This window comes from Octopus bimaculoides, chromosome 1, assembly GCF_046866305.1.
Source record: "Octopus bimaculoides isolate indiv1 chromosome 1, ASM4686630v1, whole genome shotgun sequence".
Lineage (NCBI taxonomy): Eukaryota > Metazoa > Mollusca > Cephalopoda > Octopoda > Octopodidae > Octopus > Octopus bimaculoides.
Window position 1 is genome coordinate 21,251,045 of NC_142928.1, and position 27,358 is coordinate 21,278,402.

Genomic DNA, 27,358 nt, shown 5'->3' on the forward strand with positions numbered 1-27,358 from the left:
AATGTTTGTTTTTATGTTCAGTTGTAATAAGACAATTCTACATCAATTTGATGGGTTACTCTATACTTTTGCAGAGTACAAGTTTATTATTCTTATACAAGAATGTTAACAGTAACTTCGAAGTTTTGCCCAGCTAAGCCATTGTTGGACTGCTCACATTTTCCCAGGCAAACAATGACTAGCTGGCCAAAGCTTCAAAGTCACTATCAACAACATTCTTGTATAATAAAAATACACACACACACACACACATATATATATATATATATGTATGTATGATAAGCTACTTTTAGCTTCTCTCTACCAAATCCACTCACAAGGTCTTGGTTGGCCCAGGGCTACTGTAGAAGACATCCAAGGTGCCACATAGTTGAGAAGCAAACTTCTTAACTACACAGCCATGCCGGCACCAATTATATATGTATTATACACACACACTCAATGTAAATTTATTTACACCTCCACAAACTTTTAATTAATACATATTGCCAGCAAACATATTGATATGCAAATGAGCAAAAGTAGGTCCCATTGTTTGTTGCAGTTTTCATAAATAGTTATAAGTTGGTGTCTGTCGCTTTCTTTTTTTTTCCTTCTCTCTCTCTCTCTCTGGGGCTAAAGAAATAAACATCTATGATGAGCTGGTAATGATCAGACAAAATTATCTGAGCTATTCTTCATTTCATCTTACAATGAGAGCCCTGTAGTTTAAGACCTGGGTCTATTTGCAGAACATGGCTAAATATATCTTTATTAAATGTATACATGTAAATATATTTACAATTTATCTACAAGCAAGTTGTCACAAAGTCCAAATGCCTGAATATGCCACCTCAGCTTTCCAAATGAAGAGATATGAATAGTGTTTTTAGTGTAGGAAAAACATTTGGGTAAACTGACTCTGTATTGGATTTGGGTTAATCAGAGACACCAAAATGAAATGGAGACATGATGTGGAATCCCCTTTCTGTGACCATGAAATAGACCAATCCAAGAGTCACATGCTGGTTTGTTCTTCATTGGATTCCTTTTTTTTAGTGGGGGGGGGATGATTTGAGAGTACAAAGTATGAAGATTTCATTAAAATGTATAAAGATTTTATGCAGACATTAAATAATGATCTAAGTTAATCTAGATGCTAACATCAAATCATAGACACTAAGTCATGATGATCTCACACACACACACACACGCAATTTTTTTTGTTTCCAGGAGTGCCTAAGAAATTCATTGACTCTCCTTGAATGGTCAAGTGGTTGTTGTGTATCTCCCTGTTCTAGCAGAATTCCAACTATGACTATGTTGTCTCTTTATTTAGGTAGAGAATCTAAGATAACATTATCCAATGTATACTACCATTTTCAAAGAACATGAAAGTAAACTTATTTCTAACAACTCAAATTACCAGGTTTATACTCCCTTTTTTAGCTTGAATCTGGTTAAGTTGTTGCAGTTGATGTTTTCTTTGTGTTTGCGTAGATTGATATATGTAGGGAGAACAACCAAAGAGAGCTCTGACATATATTTATTTCATAGAGAGGTTGGCAAAGTGCCTGGAGTGGGGTTTGGGGGATTAGACAGTAGGGGTAGCAAAAATAAAATAGCTTTGCTCTTCTCATCAAGCAAGCTACATACTATAACCTCACAGTGTCTCTTCTCATTGAATCTCTACTGCATACTCACACACACTAAACACTTTACCCAATTCTTCTTGTCTGGAAGTGTTGCTCCCTGGAATTTCTTATTAGCTCACATTTTCCCAGTAGGTGTCAAACCTACATAACATCAAGCTGAACATCACCAATCTAGGCAGTGCTGTTTTAGCAGTACTACAGGCCTCCGGGCAAATCACTGTACTAGGCCCTATTAACATGACAATTATACATAGATCAGAACTGGGCCCCTAGACCTGTGAGGCACGATGGCAATTGCCTAGTGTGTCCATGCATTGAAACAGCACTGAGTCTCGGAAAGCCTTCTGAGTTTGTTGACTCTTCTCTTCCCATGACTAATTTTTCCCATGATTAATTAATAATAATGTCAGTTCAAAATGTAAAAGGGATTGTTGCAGAAGCAAAAAAGATAGAGAGTGGGTAGGCTGAGTGTATTGATTGTTGTTGTAGGTTGGATGGTGAAAGGTTGTTAATTAGACGTTTCTTTTACATAGTTTACAATGCCTGTGTTAGCAGCTGAAACACAGCTATGGGTGATTAAGCAGACCCAAATGAAGAGATTACCTGTGCCTTTAGTACAGTCAAAGTAGTTTATGGTCATAGAGAGACGGTCTAGCCAACGAGTTCTGTTACAAATATGGTCACTATAAGAGATCAGTTATTGTAAGGCCTAAGATATGTAAAGTTTGTAAAGGGTTTAGTGATGCATTGAGAGGATATATACAATACTGAATATTTCTTTGAAATGTGTAATACTAACTGTGCTTTAATACAGATTATGGTAACCAGAATATCATGTCTCTACTGAAGGTTGCTTTTTATCATGAAAGCAATGTACATATGGCTTACGTGTAGGTTATATTTAAATAATGTATACAAAAGGTTATCGATACGTGAGGAGTGTATTTGATGGCAGCAACAGTAAGTCGTTTTTATGAAGAAACTAGAATGTGTGGAAACTAGAAGAAACTAGAATGTGGAAGAATAACTGAATTTAGAGTCCACCAATGTTAGAAGTACAGAAGTCAGAGACGTGCCGAGATGGAATGGCCCGAAGACATAAATGAAGCACGAGCAGGCAATTTTGCAAAGTTTCTCATACCTAAACACATCAAAGGTTTGTTTGATATATAAGGTAAATGTATAAATATCCATGTCATATATATATATGAAACAAGGATAGTATTATTTGATTTGATATCTTAATATCTGGTATTTTTCTTTTTTCTTTTTTTCTTTGTAACATAGATTTCTTGTTTCGTCGCCTGTACAAGAATCTGGTAATCACTACTATAGCAGAGGTAAAGAATATGCACACCACTCGTTTTCGGCGTAACCCTAACCCTAAACGCTGGGTGTGCCTATTCTTTACCCTCGCCCACTCCTATATTGGATTAAACAATATTTATGCATATGTTCAAGTCTTTCGATCGATTGCATCAGCAAAGTGTAAACATCAGTGAGAAAAACCATGAAGCGGTGCCTTCGAACAAAACCACCTTGAAGTATTTGTTCCGCTCGAGTTGCACGAAAGGCTCCCTTGTTACTATCGCCACTAAAAACTGAACTAGAGGGGATATCCCTTTTGAAACCTGTAACCAGTGACGCTACTGTTCACAAAACATGAAGATATAAACTTTGAATAAAAATAAACCATTTCTTCTTTGTTTAATGATGGTTATAAAAGATAGAATGATACTAAAGATAAACCAATAAGAGTCAAGGAGAGTCCCTTGTTCATTTTTCGATACGGATTTAACGGCAATTTGGTAGATTTGATGGTGATATTGAATGAATATATAATAAATAACATAAGTAAAAAGTTTCTTGAGTTCGTTTAACAGAGGTTAAGAAACCGTTACTCTCTCCACTCCAGTAATACAACAAAAGTTACCAACCACTGGTATAACAAAAGGTTACCACAAACTATCAATCTCTATCCACACTAGTAAAGCATCAGAGATAATTAGAAATCCTACTAATATAACTGAAAATGTCACAAAATCCTATTCTATCCACTCTGATAACAAAGGTCACTAAAAACCCTTTTTCACCAACTCCAGCAATACGAATTGTATATACCGTTAGTCTATGTTCCTCGATATTACAACAATGATTACCACAAACGAATGGCATATTTACGCCAGTAATCTGCATACCTTGCATTTAAACCCATTGAATAACACAAGAAGTTACCACAAAAATAAACAATCTATCCACCCCAGTAATGCAACAAGAGGTTATCTCAAATCACAGGTGTCTATCCTACACAAACTATACCTACCTCAATAATAGAACAAATGTTATTATAAACCACTGGTGTATATTACTACTACAAATCATACCCAATCTATCCACCCCAGTAATACAGCAAAGGTTACCATATACTATTTATTAGTCTATATATACACCTCCATGATACAAATATTATCTACAAACAAACTAGTATATGAAACAATGATTCATAAACCATTAGTCAGTTGACTCGAGTAACGCAACAAAGATTACTACTACAAATCATACCCAGTCCATCCACCTTAGTAATTACAGCAAAGATTACAACATACCACAAGTCTACACACCTCAATAAACGTTATCACAAACCACTAAAACAGCCACCCAATAATACAACAGAGGTTACTACCACAAACTCTAATGCTTCTCCATCCTAGTATTATTACAGTAGCGGTAAAGACAATCTCTATCCACCTCAATGATACAAGAAATTGCCACAAATCATCAATATCAAATATGAAAGGATTCAACTATACTGAGAACAACCAAATCAAACACTCAGTCATGGTCCAATGATAAAAGACTTACTGAAACTATAATTAATGGATTGTTCAGCTGCGAGCTAAATTTTCTGTAAGAGTGGATAAATCATCAACAATAACTGCTATTGCAAAATACTATATATACTTAATTGTTGACTGAAACTACCTGATAACAGCACCTTCGTTTAATCTCCAACCAGCCTTTTTCTTTTTTTTAAATCATTAATATAACCCAGCCCACACTATTTTGTCTATATAACGATTATAAACACAGAATCGACTTGAATTAAAAGTGTTCCCCTGTCTTAAAAAAAAAAGAGGGAGTAAAGTTAAAAAAAAAACGGATTGATTAAATCAAAACAAGTGAGAGGACAAGAGAAAACATAAAAATGCTGCAGGCTAAAAGTAATTATCGATCCTTTTACAAACACAGCTGCTGATTAAAGGAGTACTGCCACCCACATCTACCAGACATTTATTGCTTTCCTTGATGGTGGTAAAATGAAAATACACAAGAGATTTCTTATCTAATGCCCCACTGTCATATAACTCATTCATTTAATAATAAAAAAGGGTGGTTGGGGGGGGGGGGACAAAAGGAAGTCTTGCCAATCGAAATTCGGAAATATTCCATATATTTTCTAAAAATTTAACTTTGGTGAATTAAGATAGAACTCAGTGGAACATTGACCTCGAGGCAAACATAACATGCTCCCTAAAGAAATATGCAGAGCACAGTATTATACAGTGCTCTGTATGTTTCATCCATCACCACTACTACCAGCTTAATGTGAGTTCACAGTTTAATCTTCTCCGTTAGATAAACATATCTCTTCAAGCCCTTCTCTTACCATTTCTATTCCATCAATGATTTCTACAGCCTCCTCCACCATCAGCACTGTTGGCGCTCACAGGTTAAGCTGTTTAGAATAACAACAATACAAGCGAGGAATGATAGCACAGCAGAAAATGTCAACAATAGTCAGGGAATTCAGCAGGGAAATGTTAAGAGGAAAGAGAGCTACATCATTATTAACAATAATTATAGCCAACAACTGGCCATCGAGTTGAGGGAAACTTACATGGATCTATAAACCTATGTTGGCGGCGAACGAAACATGCTTGGGGTCGAATGTGTCAGGGAAGTTTAATAAAAGTGAAAACTGAGTATATTTAGTGTAACAGTGTGGTAGGAAGATAGGAGACTTCGAAAAAAACAAAAATGTCCAAACTGTGGAACTAGTTTCAATAATATTTATCTTCCGTTTGTTAAAAAAAAAAAAACTTGCCGCAATGTTATGGTGAATTATATTGATAGACGTTACTAAAGTGCGATGCTCGGGCGAATTCAAACTATTAAACCATATAAGACATGGATAGATGTATTATATACAATGTAAGAGAAAGTATTAGAAGTAACCGAGATATAAAACAAAAATTCTATATTTCATAAAAAAATATTATTAACAGTAGTCTTCAGAAATTTAGAGGGGCAGATGTTATTGGGAGGAACAGTAAATATAGTTGAATGTACTGAGTGAATGAGATATCTAAACATTTACACAGAAAAATAGGTGACACGTAGAGTGGAACTGTGTTAGACAAACATATATTGTGTAGCAAGCAGGGTATTGACTCGGAACAAATTTTTCCTTCGGAGGCGAGAAGAGAGGGGATAAACAAGGGATAGCCGGAGAAAATAACTTGTATAAAGATTAGGAAACAATTAAATAGCAACAGATAACACAACTACCTGTCTCCGGTCGAATTCACAGCTCCCGTTTTTTCCATGTTGTATTGTAATCTTTTAATCTGCAGGACAAGCCAAAATATAATCCTGGCAGTAAGTTTAATAATCCTGCCAAATTTCAGTGGTCTCCATTGTGGCCGGCAATGCAAGGAGAAAGCCGTGGTGTAGTCGTGGCAGAACCTAATGCCAATGACGCTGCTGACAGACCCATCAACACCTCCCTACTACCACGGAAAGTACAATTACAGTAGAAGAGAGAAAGAAATAATATACAGTGACAGCACTGCTAAGGCGGTGCACACTCAAGGAATTATTCCAAGTCAGTCGGTGTGGAGTTTAACAAACTGTACTCAAAAACACCACAGTAACACACACCACTTTCATACAATTTCACTGACTCTACATTACAATCCTGACTTAAACTTTGTTTCACATTCTTTCTTTCCCAAAAGTATTCAGCTTATAAATATAAATAAATGTTTTCTTAACGCTTTATATCAATAATTTTGTTGGGTTTCTTCTTTTTTTTTCTTTTTCTTTGTTGCTTTTTATTGGTCCGAAAAGGGGTGTGGGGAAAGTATTAAATATTATTCGCTGTTGAAATTGTTGTCCAAAGTATAATACTTTACATACTAACAGAAACGGTACATAGGATAATTTGGTGACATGTAATATCGATTTTTCTTAGATACAAAACCCATCGATTAGATAATGGTGGGTGTCACCTAATGACTCGACTTCAATATATTCCTTTTATTTATCCAGCCTCTAAGTAGTCGCTCGAGGTGCTAGAAATAACAGCCAAATCCCCTCGATCCACACTACCATCCACCCCACCACCGCAAAGGGATGCATTAAATAGTGTGGTACCGGATATATTATTCTTGAAAGAAAAAGTGATATGGCGATAGCTAGAATGTCTTTAATCATAGGTGCATTCAATCAAGGCTTGACTTGTGACTAAACAACAGCTGATATTTATTTTCATCTCAACGCAGGGAGACAAATGAACAGATTTGAACTCAGAACTATCATATAACAAATTTGATACAGTGAAGTGCCCAACCCAATTCCATATCCTCCATAGCAAATTTTATTAATAATTGGCTATGACATTTGACACCTCCCACTTGCAATATTATCATACTTAAGTGAAAGTTACCCATCAACTACAGTTAATGACGGTTTGAAAAGAATTAAGTGGGTTTAAATAACCAGGGAGACAGCTGGAATAAACGAATCCCAAAACCCAGTCTACAGTAACATGTCGATTCTCGTCACAAGTAATAGAATAAAGAAACTATCATATTTTGAAAACACACATGCTCGCACACATATTAATTCTGTCTCCACAGACAAAACCACCTCTTCATGATCATTCCACCTACTAGAAACTACAAAACCTCCAGCAAACAATATCCTCAATTTCTTAAAGACAGAGCACATGAGATAATGTCCTAGATATATAAAAAGACAGGATGGTCACAACTGAAACGACTTTGTTCACTGGTCAGCTTCATTAGAGTTGGCCTGGGGTTAAATAACAACTAGAACTCCTAACAATCCTCATTAAAGATACTAGAATTTTCAGTTTATTATTCTCACCTTCAAATAAATATATAATCACTAATCTAATACATTAACCTAACTCTATCAAGGTTGTAGTACACATAGGATGTCACTCCAGATTATTAAAGGAAGTACAGTGGAACATCAACTCTCAATAGATGACACGTGAGATTCAATGTTAATTCTCTAGTGGAAAATGCTAATTCTGTTGAGAAGGGCATGTCTGTTTCAACTTCCTGCATGCATTCCACGTCATCAAATGATCATTATAAAACACTAGTAATCACATAGTTTGAATGAGAGATTCCATGACTTACCCAGAAAACTGGTACCACAAGTATAAACAGACTAAATTAATGTTGGCAGTCTAAAAATTACTAAAATATCTGATTTAAATACTTTGATACCAAACCATCTATGACTACCTCTGGTTTTAGAATTAAAAAAAAAACTAATTCTAAAGCATTCATATTTGTTAATAGAATACACACACTGTAAAGTGGTTGGTATTAGGAAATGCATTTAGTCATAGAAATCATGCCAAAGTTGACATTGGGACTTGGCATTGCTCTATATAACTTACTGAACCCTGTCAAACTGTCCAACCCAAGCAAGTATGGAAAATGAACATTAATGATGATGATGAGTTCATTACAGTCCTTTCTTTTTTAAGAACCTTTGGTTAGGTTATGTTCTCAAATGCCATCTTAACAAAAGAGTGATTTTACTAAATCCTATGTTCAAAATGAAATGGAAACATAGACAAAGTATTTTATTAGAGATATGGTTCTGAAAGGGTTAAAAGAAAAGATCTTGTATATTTATAGACAAGCTAACAGCTAATCAGTCATTTCATAACTGAAACAGTATACAACTGACCATTTAACAGCTATTACAATAGACAACAGAACATCTAACAACAACAGACAATGGTTCTGAATTAGATATGTGTATCATAGTTCTGTTGTCAATTAATGTCTAAAATATTCTTGAAATGGAAAAATGAAAAAAGGTTAAAGCTTGGAAAGCCATTAGAATTAGTAGACTCATTCTGGTATGTGTAGGGGTATACTGAAAATGAAAACAAAATCACACAAGTGTGTGTGTTAGTAGTTGAAATGTATTTTGGGTGATACCCTTCATGAGAGGAGAAATTACTATTTTAATAAAAAAGTAAAATAGCAAAACAGTGAGAAAAGTGCCAGAAATAAGCTTCAGAGACCAAAGTTTATAGAAACAGTGAATAACTAGATCAAAGTTTTCTTTAATACATGAAACATATTTACATAACACTATGGAAAATTTAACTCTTAAAAATAACATTTCAACTCGTAAGCTAATAAACATGTCTGTTTCCAAACTGAGACACTTCATTAATCTTACTAAGTTCACCTTCCCAATCCTCAATGGAAAACTATGCGAAACCTATTATTTGAGAGTTAATAACTGTGTCAAGGTTCTATTTATTTGAATCAAGGTATGATGGCTAGAAAAATTAAAGTGAGGGCAAATTAAGGGCCATAGAGTAGCATTAGCATGTTTCTTATATAAAGCAGGGCTTATCATATTGGCTGAGCTGGGCCCAAGTAAGCATTAGTTGAGTAATTTTGAGACAAAGCAACACTGTCATTGGACAAATGGAATATAATAGTTTGAGGAGGCCTGATAGGATCAAACAATGTGCAGCCTCCCCTACTTTCAAAAAAGACTTTAAACATTTATCATCAATTAATGTCTTTCCCTATAGGAACATTTAATAGGAACAAAACATGTCTAGAGTTGTGACTTGTACAGTTCCATAGTATCTGCACTGACTCAGTGACTAAGTCGCATGTGTATGATGAAAATTTTGAAATTTCATCTTCCTTTTAATGTCTAATTTTCCAAGTTAACATAATTAGATAAGAGTTATCTATGACCAGATGCCCTTCCTGTTGCCAGCCAGCTGCTTATTTCCAATCAAGATAACAATCTCCCAGTCTAACAACAAATAACAAACAACCTGGGCAGATTTATGCAGAGAACTGCAACCAAATGACACCATCAACAAGGCCAGTGTTTACAACCAGCAAACATATAAAGACAAGGGAAATAGAAACTCATACAAACACAGTCATGTATGTATGCCCCACCCCTTATATAGATAGATAGATAGATAGATAGATAGATAGATAGATAGATAGATAGATATTATGACAGGCTTCTTTCAATTTCTCTCAACCAAATCCACTTGTATGGCTTCAGTTTGCCTGGTTCTGCAGTAGAAGACACATGCCCAATGTACTACACAGTGTGACTGAATCTAAAGTTACATAGTGGAGAAGCAAACTTTTTAATTACACAGCTATGCCTGAGCCTATATAGCCATGAAAAAAATTTTAATTTAGTGTAAATTTAATACCTTTCTGTGTATTCAAACAACTTATCCATTATGTAGTTACTTTAATTTCAACACACTGTCTCAGATGAAGTAAAACTCCAAAATGTCTAGAATTATCTTCCATAAAGCCGAAATTATTGAAGTAATATTAGTCATTAAGCTAATGCTGTCTTTTCGTCACCATATAATTATTTTTGATTAACTTTTTCATCCAGGTGCAAGCATTGCTTTGTGGTTGAGAAGTTAGTTTCCCAACCTCACGGTTTTTGGTTCAGCCATACTGCATGGCATCTGCTACAGCTTTGGACCAACCAGTGTGTCTTTTTTTTCCCAAACTGCCAAACGCTTAAGCAGTATTATGTAGAATAATCTTTATTTCTTACATAGTAGGACTGGGGGATGTGGTTCACAGAAAAGACTTGGCTCTGACAACATAATCTCCAAATATGAGTTATAGCCTCTACAGCAAATATTGCAACTTCAGTTAATCTACTCACAGCAAAGAAAACCTAGCAACACTATCGATAACACCAGCTACTTTCTTTTGATGATTCATGTATCATGTGATAGGCAAATACTTTCCCTTCCTTATACTAGGTATCGAACTGTAGCATTATTTACTGAATAAAGTCTTTGGTATACCAATCTCTTATATTTACTACATATGAAAGTTTATTCAACAATTCAAATGTAGATAGAGTTCAATGTACTGAAAGTTTCAATACAATTCCCCTTTCAATGAACATCAGCCTCTTCAGAATTCAAATATTGGTCATGTTCATTTAAAAAATTTTCTTGCCACCGTTTTTAATCCTGACAAAATACACAACCATGTAAACTTCACATTTCATGAAATACTCGAGTTTATCACAGATTGCAACAATTATGAGGATATGATTAATTGCCAAAAGGATATTTACATTGAACTGGTTAACAAAGTTATTGTGAGACATGAGGTTATAACTCACAAACAATAACTAACTGAATTGATTTCTTCAGACCTTCAAACTCTTGGCTAAAGAATGCAACTTCAAGACAGTACCATCTGAACTGTACACAAAAATATTTGATAATGGAATCTTATTTCTAGAATAATGTTGAATGCTATAAAACTCAGAGAAGTCAAAAGTAAAACATTAAACTGGGAAACATCTGTATCATAAAAATCAGAGTATTGGACATAACTGCAAAGAATACAATCAAGATATCCTCTTAAATATTACTACAGTTATAAAGATGGGCACTGAGCAAGAAACTATATCAGTAACTGCTTCACTGAAACAAAAAAGGGTTGAGGAGAGAGTACAGACTTGACTGCAGAAAATATCCTGTAAAAGATGTCATATGTTGCAAGTGTGAAGGAAAATAGGCCCTTATTCTTGAGTGTGCAAATCACATAATGAACCCAAATGGGTCCTTTGTAAACCTGGTAATAACTCACTCTTCAGCACATTGAGTTCTTCAACTAAGTTTTTCAGGTTTATTTGAACATACTTTGACTTATGCACTCTTTAATAATGTAATTAACAATCAATCAATGTAAGCTTTAGTTGACAATGGAAATACTGACAACTTGATTAAAGCTGATAAAGTTAAACAATGGTTTAGTCATTAAACTATTAGGAAGTAACAAGTGATCTCTTAGTAGAGGAAGATGAAGTACTGAAATATAAGATAAATTAGCTTTTGTTTAAAAAACGTAATGAAGTAGGAGACATAACCTCATTTAACGATTTGTTACAATGCTCAACATCTCCAAGTGATAAAGATATATCTGCAGAATCAAACTTAATAATTACTAAATCTAAATAACAAGCCGGACTTTCATTCTTCCTCCTACAACAACATTATTTCTCAAAAAATGTTGATAAAATTCATTATTCAAAAAGAACTAAAAGATTTAATTTGTGACTTTATTAACGTGTTAAATTGTATAAATATAAAAATCTAATTCCAGATTGGAGTTATAATACTATTACTGTCCGTTTTGGCTGATTTTACAATCTGATAGTCTATTGCTTTTTCTTAAGAGAGTGTGAATGCTGTGAGTCAATGCCATTTTCTTTTTTTTTCTCTTTCCAATAAATGACGTATCATGTGATGCAGATTTTTACCTAAGCCGGATGTTTAGATGTAACATTATTCATTGAATACAGCCTTTGTATACAGTTATCTTATGACCACTTATTATGACAACACACTAAATTTGACAAGTTTAAATAAGATATTAAAGTATTTAAAGTCTATCAACTATTTTTTGAAGTCTGTTTTCAATGAATGGATGTAGGTATGACCAAATGGTTAAAACTTTGCTTCACAATCATGAATTTTTGAGTTTGATCCCATTGCATGGCATGTCTTACATCAAGGCTTCAGGTGAACCCAAACCTTAGCAGTGAAACAGAAAAGACAGAAAATATTTGGAAGACTGTATCTGAACTTCAAAGACCACCCTTGTCACAAACTGTTATGATGATTCTCTCTCTATGAATACTACTCATCTGCTTACACTAATTTAATAAGTAGACCATTCTATTGCTTGAACAATTGGATTACACATGAGGGAAGCCAATGCAAGAATGATTTTAAATATGCCATGAACACAAGGAAATCAATGGAGATCATACAAGTTAATTTCACATTATCAAAGGATCCACATTCAATACAGAACATACAGAACCCTACCACAATTACCGTTACAGTTGAACAGAAACTTTCATCACAAAGTTAGCTTCTGACAAACAACAACCAGTTAACCAGCAACCTACACACACTAATCTCGTGTTTAGGTGGTTCTGCTGATTGAACAATTAGAACACAAATCACAGTAACCAATACTAGATCTATTTTATATTTACCATGAACATCAGAAAATTGACTGAGCTATCTTTATGCCATATGTCAAAGAACTAACATACAATACAAACCCTCGATTACCAATGAAACACTTTCACAGCAAAGTTATCTCCTGATTAAACAACAACTAGTTAACTCGATTGTTCTTTGTCTACCTGTCAGCTATAGATTGCTAACACCAATTCCATCAATTAATAATGTTCCATGTAAGAATTCAAAGCCATAACTCGAGTCAAGTAAAACCAATATCATAGCTGGGGCTGGTGCCCCCTGACTGGCTCCCATGCTGGTGGCACGTAAAAAGCACCATCTGAACATGGTCACTGCTAGGTCCACCTGACTGGCTCCCATGCCAGTGGCATGTAAAAAGCACCAACCAATGCCAGTACCCCATGACTGGCTCCTGTGCCAGTGGCATGTTAAAAACACCATCCAAAAGGCACTCACCACACTCTCAGAGTGGTTGACATTAGGAAGGGCATCCAGCTGTAGAAACTTTGCCAGATCAGATTGGAGCATGGTGCAGCCGCTGGCTCTCCAGACCTCAGTCAAACCATCCAACCCATGCCAGCATGGAAAACGGACGTTAATCGATGATGATGATAACTTATAATATGAACCTTAAATATCATATAGGTGTGTGGTTTAGAAGTTCATTTTACAAATATGTGATTCTTAGTGCAGTTCACCTGTACAGAACCTTAGGCACAGAACTTACTACAGCCTCAGTTTAACCAATACTATTTGAGTGAAATATGTGTGGAAGCCTGTTGCAATACAAACACATACAAACGTGTGTGTGTGTGTGTGTGTGTGTGTGTGTGTGTTATGTATATCAGTGAAGGACATAAATTATGGTGAGAAAACACAAAAAAAAAAAACAGCTTTACTAACAAAAGTCTCTTGAGATATTTATTCTGCATCAAGTTGCAGACAATCCCTCATTCCTGTCACTGTCAGAAATACAATGAACTAGGAATGGTCCATTGGGAATTCATCACCAACATTGCTAATTGTTCACAAATTGTGATGTAAAATAAAATTTACAAATAAATCTTATCTAAGATATAACACAACACTGAAATCATTCTAGATGACAATTTTTGTTGAAAAAAGTTTCTAAATGTAAAAATTTCTCATACTTAAACATTAATATACATAATGTGAGCTTTTGCTTCTCCACCTCCGGATCAACTCAGATCCAACATACCTTTGATGAAGTTATTCCATCTGCAACCACCCAGTTTTTTAACTATGTGCAAGGAACCCAGCACCACATGGTGGTGGTGGTGGTGGTGGTAGCCGAGGCAGTTAGGGATGATGGTGATAATAAGTGATATGAAAGACAGTGGTGATAGTGGTGGAGGGGAAGGCAACAATGTCAAAGGTATTGATTGTGGTGGTGTCAGAAGTTTGAATGGTGTGTGTATGGCAGTTGTGGTGGCGATGGCGGTGGTGATCGTGATGGTTGAAAACAATCAACAGAGAGAGAGAGAGAGAGAAAGAGAGAGAGAAAGAAAGAGGTTAGACAGAAAAAAAAATTTTACTGAGTATATGTCCATATTGCAGAAAGGACTACTTTTCAAATGAATTTCATTGTAGTATTTTTTCTTCAAACACTTCTCTGTGACCTTTGTCATCAGGAACCAGTAAATTGGTCCACTAGAAACCTGCATCTATCAAAACTCATTCATTAATTGCAATATAAAAACATACAAATAAGGTAGTAGGGTGTGATTTAAGGGTGATTTGACTACTGTTTCTAGCAAGTCAAAAAATCGTATTGGCTTGAAGAAAGATATAATCAAAAAGTTAATTTACAAAACGACAGTGTTTAACTAAACATAGCCGGCCTCATTCACAGAATAATTATCAATAGAATGTCTTTCACTTAATGGTGCAGCCTTAATTTACTGTAATAAACTGCCATTTCCTCTTCAGGATACCCTTACATTTGATGAAACTGATAGTACTCATTAAACCACATAAAAATCTACAAAGAATTCTTTATTCTTCATATTATTATTAAATCTTCAGGAATTAGTCTCTAAAATTAAATCATCCATTCTGGAAACTCTTCAAAGGCAAAGATTTAGATTAAATCAGCTTAGCAAATTATATTAAATCCATGACCCAAAGTCACTATCTGAATTCCTATAAAATTAAATAATATTACAGGCATGATACACTCTTTTATGCTAATCTAGATATTTCTATTGTTGTTTGTAACATTTGTTACTTGTATACTCAATCAACTATTTATTGATCTATTTGCTATCATGATCGGCTTGTCTCCAACAAATTCTATTTGCTGACATTTCTTTTTATTAAACAACTTTTATTCAACAATTTTTATTCAAATCTGTGTTTCATATTTTAGAAAAATTATAAAAGTTCTATGGACAGAAAAACAAAATAGTAGATATTGTAGGTTAGAGAGTAGGACAACATCTAAAAGGGAACAACATTTTAGTGATGTAAGTAGGGTGGCTATTTATAGAGTCAACAGAGTTGATCAAGTGGTTTATATCTGGCGAGTGTGAGTAAAGTGAGAGGGACACTCCTCCACATACACAACGTAGGCTTGCATTCCTTAACAGATGACCCAAAATACTTGCTTTCTGATAAGATTTAAACATATAGAAATGATGAAACCCTTGCATATCAGAGTGCCCAGTGATGCCCTTAGCTAAGTAGAGGCATGGTATATCCATAGTAATGGGTTTCTGGATCACACCTAGTTTGTTTAGTCAACTAATAATGTCATACATTTGCTCAATCAAAGCTGACTGAAGTTGAATAACAGAGACATTATTTTAGTCATAGTGGTTTTAGTTTCATCAATGCACCAAGAGAGTTAGGTATGAAGAAACTTGGTTATTTTACAGCATTAGATGAATACCAAAAATACATACAATATAATAAAAACAATAACAGTGAAACAATAAATGTTTCTATGGAAACAGACAATTTAGAATTCTAATTCAAAACACTGAAAAGACCAATTGAAAGCAACCTATAAATGCCAACTGTAATTATAGTTAACAGATTAGGAATTATGGCTCAGCTGGAGAAGCTAACACAAAGAATACAGGTTCGTTTTCTCACATAGGTGTGATATACTATATCTTAAAAACAAACATTTAACTGTGTCAATGCTGTAATAAACTCTTTAATGTAGTTCTCTTCTCCCAACAGTCTATTTATTGGCATGTGTATGTGCATGAAAATGTGTGAATGTGTGTGTGTGTGTGTGCATGTGTGTGTGTGTAAATAGCGGATGCATGTGGGTGTGTTGATCTGCATCTGTATATATTACATAATGTATATTAAATATATTACGAATGCATGTATGTATGTGTGCATCAGAAAAGAGCAAAAAATGTGGGTAGATTAACACTGACAAACCACACCCACATCTGTGACAAGCCACATCTGGAAGAGTTTACATGGTTAATAACACTTTCATTAATAACCAAAAGAAATATTTAGAGTTTACTTCTCATGCATATACAGTATAGTTGGTTATTGTTGTTGTCATTGTTTTGGTTACTCTCTGGTCAGGCCTGATCAAGGAGGCCTTTTGTCAAAGAGCCAGCCAGTAACCAGTCTGTCTTCGTTTGAACATAATATATCAAACTATATTTTCCAAAGATTCTTTTCATTCTTTTATGACAGTAAGGTGTGATTTAAAGGAAATTTAGTTGCTATTTCTAACAATCTGACCAAGAGTTAAGGTAGTTTTTTTTTTAGGGGGGGGGGGGGGTGCATTATGATGCATACAATTACTGTTATACACAATAGCAATTCTAGTGATGGGGAGTAAGCACTTGATCCCAGTGCTTTATTTAACTGATCCCAAAAGGATGAAAGGCAAAGTTGACCCCAGTGGCATTTGTACTCAGAACAAAGTCCAAAGATAAAATACCACTCAGTATTTTATACAGGGTAATAATGATTCTACTAGCTCACCAGCTTCCAGTCTGTAATAAATTGGTTTCAAATTTTGGCACAACGCCATCAATTTTGGGAGGAAAGACTAAGTCAATTGTCTGCCCCAGTGCTCAACTGGTATTTATTTTAAAGCCCCCAAAAGGAAGAAAGACAAAGTTGACCTCAGCAGAATTTGAACTCAGAATGTAATAATGGATATGCCACTAAGCATTTTGCCCAACATGCTAACAATACTGCCAGCTTGTCGCCTTCCTGGAATAATATTGACACCAATATCACCGACATTTTCCCATCATGAACTATGTTGACAACTCTGTTATCTCTCACTTTTTCCTATTTGAGATGATGTCAAGGCTATTGCCATCATATGCTTTTTCTCTCTTCCATCTCAAGTAATGTTGACACTGCACCCATCTTTCACTACTTCCCATCTCAAGTAGCTATTGCACACTGTCTCCCAACACTACTGGCATCATCATTAACTTACACATCTTCTCATCTCATATAGTGTATTTATTTTATGAAACCTTAAAAAATTAAAAGGTTACATTAATTTTAGATGGATTTGAACTCAAGACTATAAAGCGCTTATGTACAAACTAATGAGGAACCCTCCAGATATGGGGCTTAAACTACTTCAGATAGCAGTCAAATCTCTTTCATATTATACCCTACTATTTGAAAATGGAAGGACACATTGAATAAGGCAGGATGATCATGACTGGAAAGTCATTTGATCATAAGTCTTCTCAATTAGGGTTTACCTGGAGCTAAACAGCAATATGTTCCTATCATCTCTACATCAATCACTTGTAGGCAACATCCCTTGCTTACAAACTGTAGGTTGCAGAGGTGGTGCATCACTCTATTTTCTATAGTAATAAGTGGTGAGACATCCAACCCTGAATTTCACTACCACATTTCCCAGGAAGCTGCAGGACCTATTATTCAGTGTCATGGTTTCAGTTATGTAGAATAAATTGTTCTATACAAGATCAGAGTGAAATACCAGTAGCAAAATTGAACTCATCATCCACAATTTACTAATATATTCCTTATCTGCTCATACACTTTACTTCTAACATTTCAATAGAATAAAGCAGTTTGGATTTATTTTGAATCTAAGCCACCAGTATAGGTGGTACTTCAGTATGGCCATAGTCCAATGACTGATACAAGCAAAAGGAAGTAAAAAATATTCATAAGAGAAAAGTTTCTGGAAGTAAATCAAAATAAAGAAAGACATCTGAAATTCTTACTAAAATACTAAATGAGCCACCATAAGATGTTGAGTGGATAGAGTATTGAATAACTAGCTGAAAGGTTACTGGTTCTTATTCCAGGAGTTTATTCATGTTTCATATATGACAAAACTTCAGTTTTGATAGCATCCTTAAGTTATTCCTGATATACCTGTAACTATCAACTTCTTCATTCTGGGACAGCCTGTAATGTTTATGGCACTGTTCCCTTTTCTTAAAACAAAGTAAGAAAAGGTGATAGTATTGTGTACATGGTAAAGACACTTAGCTGTTAATAGCCCAGTCTATCTAGTAAGAAGTAGGTACTCCAATGGGGTACAGTTCATTGTGTTGTATCCGTGACCAATACAGCAATCTATAGCTTAGGACATCTAGCTAGGACAAGTGTTGGCATTGTGTCCATGGTCAAGATGATTAGCTGTCAACAGCCCAGCCCATCTAGTAAGAAGTAGGTACATCAATGTGGTATTGCTCATAGTACTGTGTCCATGACCAACATAAATACTAACAGCTCACTCTATATAACTCAAAGTAAGTACCCTAATGTAGAGTAAGTACCCTAATGTAGAGCAAGTACCCGAATGTAAGGTAATGTACAGTGTCCGTACAACAGTCAACAGCTCAGCCCATGTAGCTAGAGCATGTGGTGGCACTGTGTCCATGGTCAAAATACTTAGCTATCATTAGCTTAGCCTACCAAGCTCTATATAGGTCCACAGAGTGGTATAACTCATTTTACTAGGTCCATAACCAAGACACTTAACTCTCAATAGACCATTTCTTCACCAACCAAGCAATATACTACTTTAAGTGACAAAATTTCTGACTCCTAGGAGTATTTCACTGAAGTAATAAATAAAGCCATTCATTGGAAACCCTAGGGAAAGTCCTCAATGACAGGAACTTGGAGAAAGAGTGTGAGAGTGAGAATGTGTACAAGCAAGAGTATGTGAGCAAGAGAGTGTGTACAAGTAAGGGAGACAGTATATGAGAAAGCAAGAGTTTGTGTAAGGGCAAGAGTGTGTACAAGGGGGAGAACGTGTGTGTGTGTGTATGAGTGAAAGAGACAGAAAGATAAAAAGTGCATGAGGAAGTGAGAGAGACGGTAGGTGTGTGACAGAGAGAGTGAGAGATTAATATGACAGAGTTAACTAGTGCAAATTCACTGAGATCAGGTGAGGATATAAAATCAAGGACACTGAATCAACCCTTATCTGACAGTAATCAGGAAAGTATGTTACCTACCCAGGTAATTGAAGGAAAGCTGAGTAAAGAGATATCAGGTGTCATTAATAGATTGTAGTCAAAGTAGAAACTTAATGATCTATGATAAGTTTAACAGTGGCTAAAGTCAGTTAATGCTGACACAACCCATTTCATTGTCAGGTTCAACCTTGTTTTAAAAGAAAAACATTTACGTTATTTACATTGTGCATGAATATATTCCATGTGTGAATTTATATATATATATATACACATCTAATTCTTTATTGCCCACAAGGGGCTAAACATAGAGGGGACAAACAAGGACAGACAAAGGGATTAAGTCGATTACATCGACCTCAGTGCGTAACTGGTACTTATTTAATCAACCCTGAAAGGATAAAAGGCAAAGTCGACCTCGGCGGAATTTGAACTCAGAACGTAGTGGCAGACGAAATACCACTAAGTATTTCGCTCGGCGTGCTAACGATTCTGCCAGCTCACCATATATATATATATATATATATATATATATATATATATATATATATATATATCATCACCATCATCATTTAACATCTGCTTTCCATGCTGGTATGGGTTGGACGGTTTGACTGAGGACTGGCTAGTCAGAAGGCTGTACCAGGTTCCAATCTGATCTGGCAAGGTTTCTACAGCTGGATGCCCTTCCTAACACCAACCACTCCAAGAGTGTAGTGGGTGCTTTTTATACACCACCAGCATGAGGGCCAGTCAGGCAGTATTGGCATCGACTACACTCGAATGGGGCTTTTTACGTGCCACCAGAACAGGACCAGTCAGGTAGCACTGGCATCGCCCACAACAATGATTTCACTTAACTCAACAGGTCTTCTCAAGCACGGTTAATTGCCCAATGATTGAAGGGTACTCTTAAATGGGCCAGTTATGCTACACTGGCATGGGTCACAGTTACAACACCTTTGCCCCACCAACATGCAGTCCCCTCACTCTGTCAAGTCTATTACCACTATGATATCTTCTGCTCCTCATAACCAACAAGATGCACTTAACCTCCAATCCAGCCTATCTTACACATTTCTATCCCTTTCTCTCATCATCCCTAATAAGTCTAACCCCAACATACCTTGCAGTAACCATTATTCCCACCAACCATAAAATAAGTACAGTACTTGACACAAGTTCAATAAGTACTAGACTGGTATTGATATTGATCAATTAAATAAGTACTAGACTGGTATTGATATTGATCAATTAAATAAGTACTAGACTGGTATTGATATTGATCAATTAAATAAGTACTGGTATTGATATGATCAATTAAATAAGTACTGGTATTGATATGATCAATTAAAACTCTTGAAGATGATACCTTAGTATAGCCACAGTACTGAACCCAGTAAAAGAACATAAGAAATATGTGGAATGTGTACATATATAAAATATGGGATAATAGAATTGTGAGAACTTGGTGCAATGTGATTTGATAGTACATTGTTGATAGCTTGGTGTAATAACTACTATAAAATGTGTCCTCAATAGAATCTCCCTCCTACCTTTACACCAACAGGTATCAGTTTTCCCTTCTCCTCCTATTAAATAATAAGCAAAAAACTGAACCAATGAAAGAGTCTCTAAATAGTTGTTCAACCTGTTAGAAATATCAGCCAAATTTCCCTCAAACCACACCCTACTTTCTTGAATACAGAATGGGCATGTTAGACAATATAATTATAAACATATCTTCTAACAAGTCCAAATGGTCTCAGCTGGAATGCATTTGATCATTGGTCAGATTGACTTAGGACTAAACAATAACAACAAACTGTTGCACTACTCACCCACAGCACACATGCCACCAGCCTTCTGATAAGTAATATCCTAAAGTTCTCAGGCGAGGACACCTGGAACGTTTTTGTTTCATCAACGATTCGCTTTCGTCCATTTCGAAGTCTTCACCATTAAACATCAAAGGAACTTCATCCATTCCATCTTCATCTTCGCCGTCATATTGTCTGAAGAAAACAAAAATTGAAAAGATTTTAGCTGATTCCCCAAAGTTCACCACTACACATTAGAGACTATGTTAATTCTACTCTATGGTCTATGAGATAAACCATTCTTTTGTTACAAATAAACAAACATTAGTTTAATGTGTAGCATTGTGTAAAATGCTTATTTTAAAATTGTAACAAGTCTGATTCTGCTAAAAATATAATTTGTTTAATTCAAACATTTGGCCATTGAATACTCCCGTCCCCTAACATAACAACCACTAAATTGAAAAATTAACAATATAACAGTTTGCAATATATAACAATGAGCTTATTGTATACATTTCTTAGATGCACTACAATTCAGTCTGTAAAGGTTAAAAGAGTGGACAGACAGCAGACATAAGTCAAATAAAGAAAGACATTAATGAAAGCTACAAGTATATCCACAGTACATAGAATAAAACACAAAAAATAGAGAAAAGTGAATATTAAAAGAATCATAAAGAATAAGAGTGCATAGTAGTGTTGGTGAATTTCAGAAAGCATGGAATTTTTGTAGAATGCAGCATCCTGACAATTAACAAAAAATATAATTTTATAAGCATGTTCATGGTTGGTAGGGATATGGAATTCAAACAGGTGGCCAAAGTTGTTGATGTTGAAAGGATGGTGGATAATCTTGTCGGCTTCTACCAAGTCAGCTTGTTAAACATCAAAACTTCAGTGCCCAAATAAGTAAGATGTTCAAGATACTTTCACAAGCTTTTTGGTTTATAAACAAATCAAACAAGTAATTTATTTCATAGGTGCACAATACACTCTTCAAAAATACTGCCATCAGTAAAAAAAAAAATTCATTGTCACTGTAGATAGATGGTGAAAAAAAAAAGCACTTGCGTTCAACTAATAAATGAAATATATAGTTTTCAAGTTCTGTAAGTAGTATATTGATCAAACTAGGTATACTGATTACATATGCTAAACTGTATATTTTAATGCAACAACTTGTTCAATATCTAATGAAATATGCAAATTAACTAATTATATATCCAAATTTCCAATTTGTAAATTAAGCAGATTAATTTTTCAAGTTTTTATCTGAATTACTCTCCCCAATAAACCTGTTGTATGTTATTGTTTGAATAGAATTATGTTTTTGTATTAGTCAACAATAATCCTCTGTTTCAATAAAATACAAACAACAGTATTGCAGTTAACTTTTTTCTGTCATTTTCCTGTGTGCTACTCTCATTGTAAAGAAAATCTAACAGAAAATCTATATAATGACATTCAAGATGCAAAATTAATATCTTGCTTTCTTAATTCATCAAAAAATCACAGAATTTATTAGCAAAATATGCCTGATGATTCAACTCTATAAAATGAAATTTCTGGAAGCTGGACATTGGGTACAAAGGTCAGGGCTATAACAGCTGTAAATAGCACAGATCCTATGATTTTAATTCTTAAGAATATTCTATTTTGTATTAAATATTTTCACAAAATCTATGGAAAGTAATCAGTGTGCATTCTCAACAGAGAAAATTCTATTTCATATTTCATAAAAATCTACCAAAATGATAAATTAAAAAAAAAACTTCTGTACAGGCACAGACATGGCTGTGTAGTTAAGATAAGCTCACTCCCATTTTGTGTGTTTGTGTGTGTGTGCACGCATGCGTGTGCGTGTGCAAGCGTGCGTGTGTGTGTGCATTCTTGTATTTGTGTCTTTGTGTCTGTATTTGTCACCCACCACCACCACCAATGCTTGACAACCGGTATTCATTTGTTTACATTCCCCCCAAAAAAAAGATAAGTACTGAGATTGATTTGTTTGACTAAAACCCTTCAAGGTGGAGCCCCAGCATGGCCACAATCCAAAGATTGAAACAAGCAAAATATATATAAGATATGATAGTTTACTACTTTCAAAGAAATACACACCATGTGAATTGAAAAAAATTAAGTTGTCTGCTTTTGTTTGATCACAAATCATTTAATTTTCCAAAAAATCTGTGAATTTCACTATGTGTGCACACAACTGTGCAATTTACAGTCTAACAGTTTTTACAAACTAAGTGTCGCAAATTTGAAAAAGATGAGAACTTAAGTAAAATACAGAAATTACAAAAGACAAAAGGAAGATAAAGAAACTGAAATAAGAAAAATATATTTTTCATTCAGTGCATGGCTTGAAATTTCTCTTTCAGTTTTAATTAAACCTCTGGTTCTGATCTCTTGTCAAAAAATTTGCTAATTTTGGACATTCTTCCTTACACAGTCCTCATGTTTGGTAGCAACTCTATTATTAAACTCAACAGATTCCCTTAACCACTTTGTTTTCTGCACAAACACCATCTCTCCCAGGAATCATCAAACAAAGTTGTCAGAATCTTTACACAATAAAAACAAATGGACTGTAATATCAATTCAACTGATCCACATCAGACTTTTTCAGCATCTTCTTCAATAGAGACACCTGTAATAAATAGGTTCCTAGATTCTAAACTAAGATCTGAAACTGGACCTACATTTTAGGAAGCTATTTGTTACACACCCATTTAGGATCAAGCAAGTGTATCTCTCATTCCTACAATTTTATTTTCTAAATGAAAACAAAAGTTTTCTGCACTTTTGCTTGCTTGCTCTCTCTCTCTCTCTCTCTCTCTCTCTCTCTCTCTCTCTCTCTCCATCTACATATCTTCCATCTACATGTCTTCCAAGCAAGTTAGGTAAACCAGTAATTACAGTGGTAGTCCCTATATAACAGAAAACAATGACAAAAGAAAGGCTGTTGTGATGTATATTTACAAAACTTTTGACTAAGTATGTTGTATCCACCTTTCCGCTTCTCTCTACACCGAACATCACTTGAACTTTCTGTATCTTTTCTCTTTGCACCCATCTAACCTGTCCAACAATTTACACTTGCTTTCAATTAACAATATTGTCACTCATACGTCTCTATTAGGGTTTCTGTAGAATACTGCTAAACACAGCACTTCATATACAAAAGCAACAGGTATCAGTTTTCCACATTTACACCAACAGGTATCAGTTTTTCCTCCTTCTCCTATTAAATAATAAGCAAAAAACTGAACCAATGAAAGAGTCTCTAAATGGTTGTTCAACCTGTTAGAAATATTCGTTCATAAAAAGCTGACACAAAGTTAAATTGTTTGGGTCAACTTAAACTTTAGCAGAATGAACTCCGTGAAACAATAATATTTTATAGATTGGTTTCAAATTTTGGCACAAGGTCAGCAATTTTGGGGATGGGACCAGTCAATTATATCAACTCAGTGCTCAAATGGTATTTATTTTATCGACCCTGAAAGGATGAAAGGTAAAGTCAACTTTGGCAGAATTTAAACCCAGAACATAAAGATGGAAAAAACGCTGCTAAGCTTTTTGCCTGATATGTTAATGACTCTTGCACCTCGCCACCTATTTCATATATTAAATACCTAAAATCTGAAACATTTTGTAATGCTTTTTCAGACCCAACAATGTTATGTATGACAAAACCTAAGCCATTACATCATCATCATCATCATCGTTTAACGTCCGCTTTCCATGCTAGCATGGGTTGGACGATTTGACTGAGGACTGGTGAAACCGGATGGCAACACCAGGCTCCAGTCTGATTTGGCAGAGTTTCTACAGCTGGATGCCCTTCCTAACGCCAACCACTCAGAGAGTGTAGTGGGTGCTTTTACGTGTCACCCGCACGAAAACGGCCACGCTCGAAATGGTGTCTTTTATGTGCCACCCGCACAAGCCAGTCCAGGGGCACTGGCAACGATCTCGCTCGAAAATCCTACAGGAGCCAGTCAGGCGGTACTGGCAACGGCCACGCTCAAAATGGTGCATCTCATGTGCCACCCGCACAAGAACCAGTCCAGGGGCACTGGCAACGATCTTACTTGGCTTGCCGGGTCTTCTCACGCACAGCACATTTCCAGAAGAGTAGAAAAAAATTAGATATTTTTTCTAATATTTATAGAATACTGAAATAATATCCTAAATTGTTTGAATGAATGGAATGTTAGATACTGTATAGAAATGATTTGTGTAGGAGTACAGCAGCTTGTAAGGCCAGCAGTAAAAACCAGCACTAACAATGCAGAATGCAATTACTAAAATTAAAGCATGAAAGAAAACTGTTGAAAATTAAACTTACACATTTACTAAATTCTCACAATTAACACATTATTTTAAAGCATACCTCCACCGTGTTCTATGTGATGGTAGTTAGAAGTTAATTAAAGATCCAGACAAATTTTTACAATCAGTAACTTTGTTGGTTGGTAAACAGCACAGATCAAAAAACATCTGTTTGATCCAGTAAGAAGCCAGTCAATGATAGAGTAACATTCACCTTAAGTAATATATATGTATATGTAGGTCATCACCAGTGTAACAAGACTGTAGCTATCCACTGCCAACAAAAGAGCGTCAATACAATTGTTCAGCTTGCAAGAAATAGCAGTCAAAATCCCTCAAATCATACCCTACTATCATTTTATTTATTTATTCAATTTTAATGGCTTAGGAAGGGTCGTGCCCATAGCCCTTTTCAAGGCATCCATGACTAGTAGGAGAAAGTTGTCTTCAGATCTAACATCTAGACTGAGTGGACTCAGCTAAAAGCACCCAAGGGCCAGGAGGTGGTGTTAAACAAGGCAATAGATTAAGTATACTACCCCAAAACGGAAACAATGTGTCCAACAAACATCCACAGTTTCTATCTTCTAGATTTCACTCGAAAGGCTTTTGTTAACCTAAGACTATGATAAAAGACATTTGACCAAGTGTTGTGCAGTACAATTGAGCCCAAGACCACATAGTTGCAAAACTAACTTCCTTAACCACACAGTCATGGCTGTATTCTTATAAAAGGAAAGGCATAGGGTCAATATAGTCTTAGATATATATATATAAACATAATTAAGGGATCAGCAACAGTTGCTTCACCACATACCAAAGTTCAGAAATAGCAGCTAAAGTGCTAAATCTCCAACAGATAGCAATACTTGTAACTCACAAAGGCAAAACAAGAAGAAAAATAACGAAACTAACCAGTCTTAGTTAATCATAGACGCGTTTCTGGATCAGAATAGTGAAAACTTTTCATTTTCTCATCAGTATGATATTCTAGTTTGCAAATTTGAAGATGCAGGCAATTATGCATGCACGACCAAGCGACATCGTGCATCAGCATAATGCGAACAACATCTCCGAACTTACATAGGCCATGACTAAGACTGGTTAATTTCGTTATTTTTCTTCTTGTTTTGCCTTTGTGAGTTACAAGTATTGCTATCTGTTGGAGTTTTAGCACTTTAGCTGCTATTTCTGAACTTCGGTATGTGGTGAAGCAACTGTTGCTGATCCCTTAATTATGTTTATAAATTTATAAGAACTTTTAAATAAGTTCTTCACCGATAATGGTATTTACATACCGAAGGGCTTGGTATAAATTATTAATTATTAATTTATTTACCCTTTTATTTGTTTTATATATATATATATATATATATATATATATATATATATATATATATATTCCTTTGGTTATAGCTCTGCTCAATCAGGGTTGATCTAGGGCTAAGCAACTACTACAACACTCAGTGAAATAAAATCACTTAGCACAACAGGTAAAAAAAAAGTCACAGTAAGATTTATATAAAACATAGGTAATCAATGATTTTTCTCTCTGTTGAATTAGGGTTAACATATCTAGGTTAGAATATTGAATGACAACTACATCAAGTAATTCAATCATAAAATATTTGCTATTAAACTTGCCTTGCTAACATTGACTTCAGTGTAAATATATCTGCTATAGTTGTTTATATGTATATATATAAAACTTTTATCTCTAACTTGTTTCAGTCATTAGACTGCAGCCATTCTGGGGCACTACCATAAAGA

General features: G+C 35.0%; 1 protein-coding gene across 19 annotated transcripts in view; it reads right to left on the reverse strand.

Moving 5' to 3' along the window:
- LOC106882326 (putative phospholipid-transporting ATPase IIB) overlaps positions 1-27,358 on the reverse strand; it is a 103,129-nt gene that overhangs the window by 42,587 nt on the left and 33,184 nt on the right. For 12 of the 19 annotated variants that reach the window (XM_089349001.1, XM_089349011.1, XM_089349016.1 and 9 more), the window contains exon 2: positions 21,266-21,439. In XM_089349001.1, coding sequence (XP_089205127.1) covers positions 21,266-21,439 — 174 coding nt within the window. Of the gene's footprint in view, positions 1-6,203; positions 7,590-21,265; positions 21,440-25,604; positions 25,863-27,358 lie in introns of those variants that run through there. The other 7 variants (XM_089349102.1, XM_089349109.1, XM_089349044.1 and 4 more) reach the window with 6 other exon arrangements.